Raw genomic sequence first — 12,401 nt, 5'->3', positions numbered from 1 at the left:
TCCATAAGAGTAGAAAAAGACATATCCAAAAGCTGAAAATAGTTGCAACCTACGAAGAACGCAGGAGATGCGAGGAAGACTTGACAGCTGGTGTCCCATGCACTCCCTATCATTGCAGCAGATCCTGGACCCAGCACCCGGACACAAGCACAGGGGATGCCTGACTGCTGGACAGACTCCTTAGACACACACCAATTCTAGTGTTTGCAAACGTAAGACAGAGTGTGAGTGAGCCAGATCTGTTTGGTTTCGGGTTTTAAGTAAACTATTTTTTCCTCCTATAAGGCTTGGTATTGGTATCTGCTAAATTGCTGATACAATGGCTTCAAAAGTATTTCCTACTTTTCTGCTACTTTTCCAAAGATGATGAAGCTAAATTCAAGGTCTTCCTTCTCATCTTCAGACAGCTCAGTGGTCTTCCAGAGTATCCAAAAGATCACCTAACTTTCCACAGTGAAGACCACATGTCAACTTCTCTCATCAGATGTAATACAATAGTTGGCTTGGAAGGGACCTTTAAAGGTCGTTTAGTCCAATCCCCAAACATCCCGGCCTCCTATAAAGGCAAAGACTCTTTTCTCAAGAGTGTAGTTTAAGACTGAAAATCAACTCCTACAGCAAGAAAGGACAATCCTGCCTAGATCCCACAAATACTACTGCTCTATGTACGGTTGACAGATTTTTGTAGATCTGAATCTGGGCATTAAGACAGGTCTGGTGTTACTAAACTACAGATTATCAAGAAACATCAGGAGAAACCTCTCTACCATAAGAACAGGCAAAATCAGCAAGATATTATCATTCCAGATTGAGAGAAAATGCAGCTTTCTGATATTTCATACATGGTGACCTTGTCAAAATGTCTCATTCCTACTGATAAAACAAAATACAGTGAGGGAATACAGAATGACATCCAGATGAAGGAGACTGAACAACTAGATCAACAACAGAATACAGTGGTCAAAAATGTGCAAAACAATTACAGGAACAGCAGAACAAGAAAGGTGAAAGAGGATGACTGATCATGCTCAAGAGAAAAAAAACTTCTTCTAACCAATCAAATCACTCCAACAGCACATTCAGATATTTCTTTCATGGAGGTAGAGAAATCTATAGACTAGAAGAAAAGGTTATATACACTTCCATCACTGCATTTTATGCCTTGTTTTCTACAACATATTTCAAACTTTCAAAATGCTCCAAAGTGGTCCACTTTTTAATGAATCACATTATCACGGTCACAAATGAGCCTCAATGATTAGTCAACAAAAGCTTAGTAGTAATTGGCTGTAGCAGCTGATTTTATTTAACTGTTCACCAGGTAGTTTACAATTCTATAAAGAATTGTGATGGCTAATCACTACTTTGTTGCTCGATGAGTGTCCTTGTCAAATAGTAAATCTAAGCCTGAAGTCCTCGGAATTCACACTATGTTTGAGTGTTGTTTGTTCAGCCTACACACCACTCGTGCATTGCTGGTTCATTAAATAACCTCAGCAAATGGCTACAGGATTCTTCTGGGTTTTAGTAAGTTTAGACAGAAAATAATACCATTAATGTGTTGAACTGCAACAAGAGAAAACTGAAATAAAAAAAAAAAGTCCTCGAACTTTCCTTTAAAATTTAGCTACCCGGTGCTGGTGAGAGATGAATCAGGTTATGCAGCACTGTATTTTCTCTCTCTTGGTCTGATCCACATTCCTTACCTCTTCTGCATTTTAAAATCTAAAGGCCTTCCAACCTGATCACTCTGGTCAGTCAAGAGGTCAGAGATACGCCTCCCATACCACATGTCTTGCGCTACCTATCTGAGCAGTGCCAATTAAATTAGAACTACTTTTAACTCTTCCGGGATATATGGAACCTCTTAAGGCTGAACTAATATTACTGCTCCTCCCTTCCTCCCCCACAGCAGCAGAAAGCATGAGGATTTTCAAATGCTCTTCAAAAAGCAGTACAGATTTCAGGCAAATTCTTTACAGCAGTACTCTGTGTGAAACAGCAGCTTCTTCCAGATGGTTCAGAAGGAATCATGGTAGAACATGGGGGAAAATTTGTCTGCTATATTACATGTTACCTTGTCCTGTGGTTAGATTAATTTAATCTCTGGAAAGAAAACTTCGTATTTTTTCTCTGAAACTTATTCCTATTCTCCACACCTACGTACAGGTCTAGTCCTTTATGAAACATTCTGATTACTCAGTGTTCCTCCTGATTTCAGCCCCAGATTGTGATTTGATTCTGTAACAAGCAATCGGTCGTATGCACTAAGAAGAAAGTGAATCATCTGAGGTGTGGTTTAAGGACAAGGACGTGAAGGTCATTGATCTTTGCTCTCAGATAAAGCAGTGAGTATTTACCCCCATTGAAATTCCCCATCACTAGTAACTCCTTTGCATTCAGGATAAATTAGCTGAAGTATCTAAAATGTTCTAAAATATTGACAGGAAAGAAGGAAAAACTGTAAAATATTAATAGACTAACTGTCAAGAAAGAGGAATGGTCTTAGCTGAACAGGGAAATTGGAAATACTGGAAATTTAATGAGTTTAAAGAATGTGAATAGAAGTGAAAATGTCATGTATTAAATGCCAGAAACATAATCGAATAAAGGAAAAAACATAAAGAAGCAAACAGTATGAGGTATAGACTGGGGATGGGTGATGAACATAATCCTGTATCTATGGTGCAAAAAAATCCCAAAAAGCAAGAGATAAAAAGCCACAGTCCTGAGAAAGTCAAAAAAAGTGTACAAGGCCAGGTTGGATGGAGTTCTGAGCGACCTGGTCTAGTGGAAGGTGTCCCTGCTTATGGCAGGAGGGTTGGAACCAGATGATCTGTAAGGTCCCTTCCAACCCTTATGATTCTATGATTCTATGAAAACAGCTTTAATAGTGATTTTACAGTGGCTTATTGGGGTAAAAAAGCAAGACAAAAAAACAGTATAATTTTCAGCTGTATATCCAGTGAATCATATTAAAGAGTAAAGAGATGCTGGTTTCTCCTGATAAAACATACATAAAGCTTCAGTTGAGATATAGCTACAGTTCTGTGCACGGCATGTGAAAAGATGCACATCACACAGGTTATAAGGAAGGTTTTGAAAGAGTTACCTATGTACAGATTGGTACATGACAGACAGGAGGAATATGATTACAGCTAGATGAAAATAAAAGAGTGTTAATATACCCAATTTTGGTTGACTTGAACCTGTTAGTAAATCCGGGCTGAAATTGTTCTAAACAAACAGCGGAGCTGGAGGTGCGCTTCCACGTTGTCCTCTACTTAGTTTAGCAAATGAGTGGCTGAGACACTCTTTAGCGATACAGACAACGCAACTTCAATTCCCTTTTCTGTCCAACAGGATCTGAAACCATACCTCCCATTCTCTGGAGTGTATTTTAACAGCCGCCTTAGAAAAGATTGCAGAATCTTTCCTTTGGACCACAATCTCCACCAGGCAAAGATCAGAAATATTACTGAGAGTGAATAGGAACTTAATTCCCACACTACTGATTTTTTTTTTTCATCCACATGTTTACAAACTACTGTGATACCCAAAGTAATGGGGAATGCAATGACTAAGTACAGACAGCACCTGTAACTGTTTCTTCTCGATTCACAGGAAAGATGGTCTGTTTTCTCCAATTATTTTTCATTATGAACTTTAAAAAGTAATTCTTTCTGTTGGAAGAACACTAAAACATATTAATTTGTAACTAATTTTTATTAAATTTTTCAGGAAAATCAAATCTGGTTTTCAGCAACCATGTTTTGGAGAATCTAGCATACATACATAAAATACAGATTTTTATCTAAACATACTTTTTGAAGACCTTGTTTTTCTGTACTAACTGGCAGGACATGTATCGGCCCTGACTGGATTTCACAAGATGTCCACCTTTCCTAGCATAAAATACCTTTAAAACTGGCTCCAAGGACCTTCTGCAGGGGGGGTACTGGGGGACAGGGGACACCAAAACAACAAACAAGAATAAAATACTTCAAAAAGGTGTCCTTCAAAATATTTCAAAATATGCTTGTAAAGACTTCATTGAGCATTTAAACTATGCAAGCCCATAGTATTCCAATTCATGAAATGATGATGGATTAAAAGCGAATAAGATATTTAATAGCAGAAAAAATAACTGATGTCTCATTTCCAGGAACTCAAAATTTTCTGCTTATGCAAGCATGCTTCCTACTGAAATAATTCCGCTAAGTACAGAAGATACATGTAAATTACCTCAGTTTGAAAAAATCATAAATGAGACATAAAACCAAGAGCACTCTCAATTTCAATAATAGCACCCTCTAAAAACCCTCCACTAGAAAAAAGTAGAGTGGAGCAAATGGAAGCTTCAAAATGCAGTATTGGGTAGAATCAGAAATAAATTCAAAAAACGTTAATGGTCTAGGTTGCGTCTAGTGGGAAAAAATGCAAACTGACAAAAAAACAAAAACAAGAAATCCCCAAACCCTAAAAATCAATAACAGGAGCTGATTTTTGTCAGACATAAGATGAGAAGGCAAAAAGGAATTATTGGTCAGTTATGCTCCATTAGTTGCAAATCTAGGTGAAATAACCCTTTGTGTTTGCTTCTAAAAATGTCATCCTGGCTGCCATTTTCAAGGAATTCAGTCTGACATTAAAAGACATGTCATAACTTTGAGGATCCAGGCTCCAGCGTCCCAGAAATCTGTTTATATAGCTTATAATGTAATTACAGCTACCTTAAGACAGATGAGGCAGAAGGCAGCGATATATTGAAAACTAATTGAAAAACGCAGTTGTCCAGAAGCAGTTGTGGGGAAGAGGTCTCTGAAAAGCTGCTCAAAGCTCCAGAGTTTGAAGTGAAATTTTTGATGTTGTCACTCTCAATCTATTGAAGAGCTGACAGACAATCAAACCCGTCTGGCTGGCTGGCAGCTCATTTTGCTGGCAGGTGGCAAACAATTAGACACACCAATTTGTGCCTCCTGATGACATTAAAGCATGAAACTAAGTTGTATGCAGGGCCTAGTGATTTGTGTGAAAGCATTTCAAAAATAATACTCTTTGCCGTGGCAACTCATTTCAGACTGCCACCTCCCATTACGGCTTTGAGCGGTGAAGACGACAGACTTGAGTTACGTGCGGTGCAAGGCCGCTTCTGTTCAATCCGTCATCAGTGCCCCCCGAGACCTCAATCCCCTCCTTTCATCAATATCACCTCATCATTTACATTCGATAGTGCTTGAACTGCTGCATACATTAACTACATGCAAGTTGCAGTCGATAAAACGTCTTGGACACGTTTTCTGCTTTTATGTTTCATTTACAACTGCACAAATTCTACGGAAGAATACGCTGTAGCCTATTACACAATGACTCTTATGAACATATTAGCAATGTACAACTAAAGAAACATGCAGAGCAAAACACATCATTTATTAAATGATAGAATAGAATTTCTAACTTCAGTTCTATTTACAGGAGTTTGCTTTACATGGCTTTTACCTGCCTGTAAGATCAGTGATTATAGTTAAAGAAATATCTTTAAAACAACAAAGATACTGTTACTTTTCTACTAATTACTTATTACCTCTGTTCTTGTTTTACAAGGCACCCAGTCATCAAATGCAAAAATAAAATAAAAAAGTCTAGCCTCACAAGGACTAAGAATAGCTTTTGATTAAAGTGAAAAATACATTTTTCTAACCTCGAATTGCTTATAAATATGGAACCACTGTGTATATTTTATAAAAACTGAAACAAATAAAACCTGACAAAACCATACAATCCATTGCTCAAGATTCTCCCTAGAGAGAATAAACATGACCAATTGCCACACTGCTCAGTGAAGTACCAAGAGCTGCATAAACTACAGCAACAGAAGATTCACAGAAATATGGTCCTCAGGCATAGTGTTAGCTTTTAAAAAATATCCACTGTGTATTATTTAATTGTTAGTTTATATCAGTAAACACAATTATATTTACATGAGCAAGCATGCAAAAACAATCACACTGTGATTTTTTTCAGTTTTTCAACGATAATTGGGACATGATAAGCAATACAAAATGATCATAAACCACCACAAGCTAAAATTCATGTTGCTTTCTCACTATTTTAATTAGTTCTAATATTATTTTAATTTGCAATTCAAGGTTTTTTTGTCCTAACCTTTGTTTCACCCCACATGAAAAGTTGCAGGGTCAGGATCTCAATGTTCTTCTCTGTAATTTGAAAAAGAAAAGCGACAATGCCACCCACCTTTTGCCTCCAAAAATTGCCACAGCGGTCAAGTAAGTTCTCTGAAAACACAAGCAAAGTGCACAGAGGAGTGTTTGCCTGAACAGTGGTCATTATTCAGTAACGTAGCTGTGCAGTGCAGCCAGCCAGCTGAGGTCCTGTGGGCTAACAATATCAGTACTTTTAGCAAGATTCCCACAGTTCAATAACAGAGTTTAGTTGCAGGTAAGAATTTACTGCTTCCTCATCTGCTAGGACCTGCCTGGACCTGCCAGTTTTGGTGGTATTAAAAAGCATGACCTAACTCACTCACCAAAATCAGATAGCAGGGTGATCTGTTGAAGAGAAGAAAATATCCCAACAAAATGGACACAAATCGATCTTCTTTTGCCTAAACTTCAACCATTACTACTTTTTATTTGCTGAAGAAGTAAACAATGGCTGACATGGTACAACATACACTACCAAAGCTACAAACATAGCTGTACACTTCACACAGCAAATCACAGAATCACAACTTGGGCAGCAAGGTAGCAGGATAGGGAAAAACCAAACCACGAAACCCTTTAGGCTCCTAAGCAAACTTATTAAGTATGAAAGGCCTATCAAAATCTGTAAGCTCTACACAAAAAGCACCTCACAGATAATTCCATAATTCTATGTTAGCAACTATTAATAATGATGTTCAAACTGTACAAGCAGTCACATTGTTGCAAGAAGAATCTAATGGAGGTGCTCACACTAAACACAGGTTATGGCCAACCTGTTGCAGCCCGTTACAGTTTTTAACGCTTTCTTATAAAGCTAAAATCAAGAAACGCAGAATAAAACTCATCTCTTCAAACATCTTGATGGTAAGTTTCCTCTAACAAAGACAAAGACATCTCATGAGGCAATAGACTCCATTTTATTTTAAGTGTCTAGCATTTTGTGAATTAATAATAACCCTCTGAATGAAGAATTTTTCTTAATTGACCAAGGCAGAAATTTAGCTGAATAGGTTCAACTAAAAAAACCTTTTGGTGGTTACAGTTAGGTGCTAATAATCCTACATGCAGCACAAATTTTTCTACTGCTTCACATACAGTAATGCATTCTAGAATATGATGGCTCCTCATACAGGATTATGGAAAAATTCCTAACCATATAGGAAAAAATATATTTTTCATTTCACATTGAAATCATTCTAAAATCAAAACATGCAGATTGATGAACAAAAAATATACTCTTAATGAAAGTTTTTAAAAGAGCTTTTCTCTGAAATGGCCTTAAGACCTAAAATATCATTACCAAAGGGATATATTCATTGCTTCTAAAGCACATTTCACTTTTTCTATCAATCCACTCTTTGTTACAATAGATGCTACTGGATTGTTCACTGAATTATTTCAGAAAAGCAGTTTCAGTACTAATATACATAAACACACAAAAAGGCACTGGCTTTTCTATGGAATTCCTAACGAAAAAGTGCTTCTCCACTTCTGTTGTAAAATTCTCATGTATTCTTGCACTTTACATTGTGCTGAAAACACTGACTGCATATTGTTTTTCTTAAGACTTTAATGAAGACATTTGTGACATTTTTGCAGATTTTCTGTAAATGCACATGGATTTTTCTCATCAATCACAACAGCCATTGTCTTGTTTTCTTTTTTCTTTCCTCCAGAATTTTAATTCTTGTACCTGCATGATGCACTAATATATTTCTACAATTTTGCTTAAAATTTTGAGACATGATTTACCACATCTTTGAGATAAGTCTCGGTTCCATTTTTTATTTTTTTAAAACATTTTTATGAAGAAACTCCAGGGATCTTGTCATACTGGAAAATGTAACCACATCAAGCAGCATAAGAGTGAGCCCTTTGCACAGGTTAAGACGGAGCCCACAATGGAACAGGTTACCCTTCTTCTGGAAAGATGCTGTTGATAGCACATCTTATCAAAACTTCCATGTTTAGGATAACTGAGATGGAATGGACATCTAAGGAAAAGTATATTCATTAGAAGCTTGGAAGCTACAGCCTAAAAAAAGGAAACAAAGGACTCCTTGTGGAAATGTTCAGCAGTTTATTTTTAAACACTAACTTTTGAGCCTATTTGCTTTTTAAAGGAAACTGGGTTTCACCATGACCATACAATTTGCCACGGTCAAAGCATTTCAGTACTAGAAAACAGTGCAATGATGGATCCAATTAAGATTTAAGCCTTTGAAAGAACATTTGACTGAATTTCTGCACAGTCCGTCTGTTCTATATCAGCAGATATTACCCCTCCTTCTCCTCACTAAAATGCTGTTTTAAAGGAAAAAAGATTTTATTGCAAAAATATTTCTTTACAACAGGCTTGTTTTCAAAGTACCTCATAGAGTTTTATTCACTGCTGACAGAGAAAAACAAGGTGAATTACTTTTGTCTATACTATACAGTCTGTCTTGGTAACAGAGAGAAGAAGTAATACAGCTGTTCTTTAACATAGTCTAATACAAACCAACAGAAGAATAACCATGTTTAAAAAAAAAAAATCCTTCAAATTTCTGACTAACATCAATATAAAATAATGAATCCAGCCATATACCTGTCAAATGAGTGAAACTGCATGGGAAGAATAGCATGAGCCTCTCTCTTCAGTGCAGGATCTGGGTAAGGGATCGGATCCGGTCCACATTCTGCAATTTCAACAGGGGCTGCCACAAGACTTTTCAGTATTTCCTTCACATTGATGCCTTTACTTTGGCTGATACTGGATATCGATGATGCGGGTTTCAAGATTTCACTGGGGCTTTCTGTTAAGCTCTCCTGAGATTTCTTCACTTCTGAAGACAAAGTAGACAACAGCTCACTCATAGCATCAGGGCCCGTGCTGGTTTCCAAGTCTGTCCCATTCAAAATACTGGGCATCTGTTCGTCTCCAATTCCAGAATCTGTATGAGGAATAGAGCTTTCCAGCTGAATATCTTCAGCTGGTGTCGGTGTTTCTTTATCTTTGATATTTTCGGGAAATACAGTTGGTGTCTCTGCAGTGAAATAGAGATTATGAACAATATTTATAACTTAATTGAATTTTTTTCTCCTAAAACATGATCACGAGGTTTGACAAGACAGAAACATAAGTAATAAAAAGCCCACAAATCTTAGCAGTTTACACCTTAAAAACTCATTCTACGTACAAAACATTTTGCTTTGAACAGCTGTTTGGCATATATACAGGCTTGGAAGAGGGAGCCTAAAGTTGCATTATGCAAGCTCAGTGACATTTAGAAATTACAGCCCACTACTCACACAGTTATCAAATAGCAGAATACTGCCAACAAAAACAAGATTAAAAATTACAGCCAATAACTGCATATCTGTACTATCTGTGAGACTACTGGAAGAGAAAAATGCAATCACTTCTGCTTTAGGATTACTATAAAATTTAGTCTTTTTATTGCTGTCAGCAAATCTTAAGCTTGCATTCAAAAGACAACTGCTAGACCTTTTGTTTGCTTTATCTTTTGTTTAAAATTTGTACTATACACATTTTTACATACGTATTATTACACTGAATTCAAATTTATTTATACATGAATGGAGAAAAGAAGAGTTATTGTTGATTCTTTAGATAATTCCCCTTCCCCCACAAATGGTAAAATTCTGTAATTCTTTCAGGTAAATCTTAAGAATAAAATAAACTCAGCTTTACAGAGATGGGCAAGTGAAATCTGTTGAGTTTGGAACATTTCCAGATCGAAACGGACTCTACAACATCTTGTAACCGAGAAAAGTGTACCTCTACTAACTACTTCAGTAAAACAGACACAAAAACTTCATTAAATATGAATAATTTGCTATGCTTAGTGGAAAGTTAGCTAGAGTTGTGAATAACTTCCATATTCATCTTTTAGGTTACTTTTTTTTTAGAGCAACAGACTGGGGCTATTTTTAATGACAAAAAGCTGGCACTCAAACAATTTTTTAAACGTATTGACAAACTATCTTATTTTCATTGGATTACTTGTCTCGATTATACAATTTAGCTGGCCTGTGTGTGAAATAGTAACACTTTTTTTTTCATGATTCTGATATAGCAGTTTATTATGGAAAATATTTTACAACATACTTAGATGAAGCTCTGCCTTTCTGACTATTAAAAAAAAAATGTGCTTCAGCAATGTAACTTTAATAATAATCACAAAACTTATTACCAATTGTTTGACACAGTGAGGTGTAAAATATCTACATATTCACCACATGGGTATATGTGTGCGTGTATGCACGTGCACATAAAAAATTCTATATGAGATTATTTATGTGTTTGAACTAATGGCAGTGTGAACCTCTTCACGTGTACAAGTATTAACAGATACAGAGAGAACAGAAGAGGCTTTTAAAAATACAAGGCAGAATAACCCATTATAAGGACTATTGTTTTCTTTAATAGCCATAAATGCTGAAGCCACTTCCTTCTTCTCTTTCTCTTAAGTGCCTTAAACACATCTTATCAAATAGATATGAGCCCTGCTCTGTGAAGCAGGAAGTAGAAACCGGATTTATGAGCTGCATAAAATGCATTTAGCATCTGCCGGGTCAGGAAGTAAAAAGTACCCAGTACTGCCTATATTTGGCACAGAAAGCCATCTGATCCACAGAATGATCCTAATGAATTTTCTGCTTGTTTGTCTCTTTAAACTTCATCCATACAAATACAACACTTATTAACTGAAGAGTAGGACCTGACTGCCAGTCAAGAAGATTATTGCCCTTGTAATGTATGGTAAGTAAAATAGCATAAGGCTCCATCATTACGTAAATGAAAAGAGGACACTGAAAAAAAGAAGATGGGCCATTACATGGTGAAGCTAGAGTACACCTAACATCAATTTTCATTAAGGTCAACAATGCTGAACACAAAACTAAAGACAGGAAAGCTAATGGAAATGCAGTTGTGGAAATTCAAATACCCTAACTAAACCGGAAGAGAGATCTTAATGTCTTAAAATCATGGGAATGAACTGACCCCAAGCCAATTTTCAGAGAAACAGTCTATAAAATTACTGGTCTAGTAGCAAGTACTTTTGCTAAACAGGGAAGTCGAGATAGCGATATATGACTGGAGAAAACCACACATGGTTTCTCTTTTTAAGAAAGGGGAAAAATTATCTGGACAACTACAAGCCTTCAACAGTAAGAAAGATTTCAGGATTTATTTTGGAGTAAAGAATCATAACAGAATGGAATGAGACAGATTACAAAATGGCTCTGCTAAAAGGGCTTTTCAAATATTTATTGCTCAAAGAAAATAAGGGCCAATGTAATAAAATGCAGTAAAGCTGGGGCTGTCACAACAGATAGTAATTTAGTCAGGAGCACCTGGAAATGAATAGAAAGTGGGAAAAGAAACTGCATAAGAAGGAGACATCAAATAGTTTCAAAAGAAAAAACATTAGACTGAGGACAACTACCACAGGAGTTATTTCATTTAAAATTTTAATAAAGATTTCAGATGAAAAAGTAAAAACATTCTGGTGAAATTTGCTGATGACAAAGTTACAAGATACAATTGATGCTTCTTTATAAGAAGGCATCATGACAGAACTGTAGATTACATTTCATAGTGAAAAGCTATGCATCCAGTGACTAACATAGAGATTCCCATTATAACTGGAATTCATCAACTGGAAATGACTGAAGAGAAGGACCTGGATACATCAATCACTGGTAACTATTCAGTTACCAATACAACACTACCACAGAAAAGGCAAATGTGATTCCAAACTTTTCAGAAGAAATAGCTTCTGCAACAGTGAAGTATGAATGACATTAGAGAAGGCTTTGGTAGAGTTCGTGATGGAATACTGTGTACGCTGTCATATTTGAGGAAGACGGATCGACTGTTACAGAAAAAAAAGTTTGGATGATATAGACTGGCCAAACTAATACTGAGAGGGTATACAACAGTTACTATACAAATATTTTCAGGATGCAAACTCCAGAAAAAGGATTTAAGCTAAACAGAAGAGTTGGCATGAGAAAAACTGAGTGAAAACTCACCAGGAATACATTTAGATTGAGAAGTAACAGCCACCACTATGCAATTAAAGTTCTGGAATAGCCTTCCAATTAGAAACGCAAGTACAAAAATCAGAACTAATTTCAAGACTATAAATAGGACTGTACTTAGTTACT

The 12,401-nt window shown here is 36.3% G+C and overlaps 1 protein-coding gene across 5 annotated transcripts in view; it reads right to left on the bottom strand.

Moving 5' to 3' along the window:
• Positions 1-12,401, bottom strand: part of NBEA (neurobeachin) — a 544,466-nt gene that overhangs the window by 307,591 nt on the left and 224,474 nt on the right. For all 5 annotated transcript variants that reach the window (XM_075420361.1, XM_075420351.1, XM_075420371.1 and 2 more), the window contains one exon: positions 8,812-9,250. In XM_075420361.1, the coding sequence (XP_075276476.1) occupies positions 8,812-9,250 (439 nt within the window). The remainder of the gene's footprint in view (positions 1-8,811; positions 9,251-12,401) is intronic.

This window comes from Opisthocomus hoazin, chromosome 1 (genome assembly GCF_030867145.1).
Source record: "Opisthocomus hoazin isolate bOpiHoa1 chromosome 1, bOpiHoa1.hap1, whole genome shotgun sequence".
Classification (NCBI taxonomy): Eukaryota; Metazoa; Chordata; class Aves; order Opisthocomiformes; family Opisthocomidae; genus Opisthocomus; species Opisthocomus hoazin.
The sequence above is the reverse complement of the archived record's forward strand: the minus strand, read 5'-3'. Positions and strand labels throughout refer to the sequence as shown.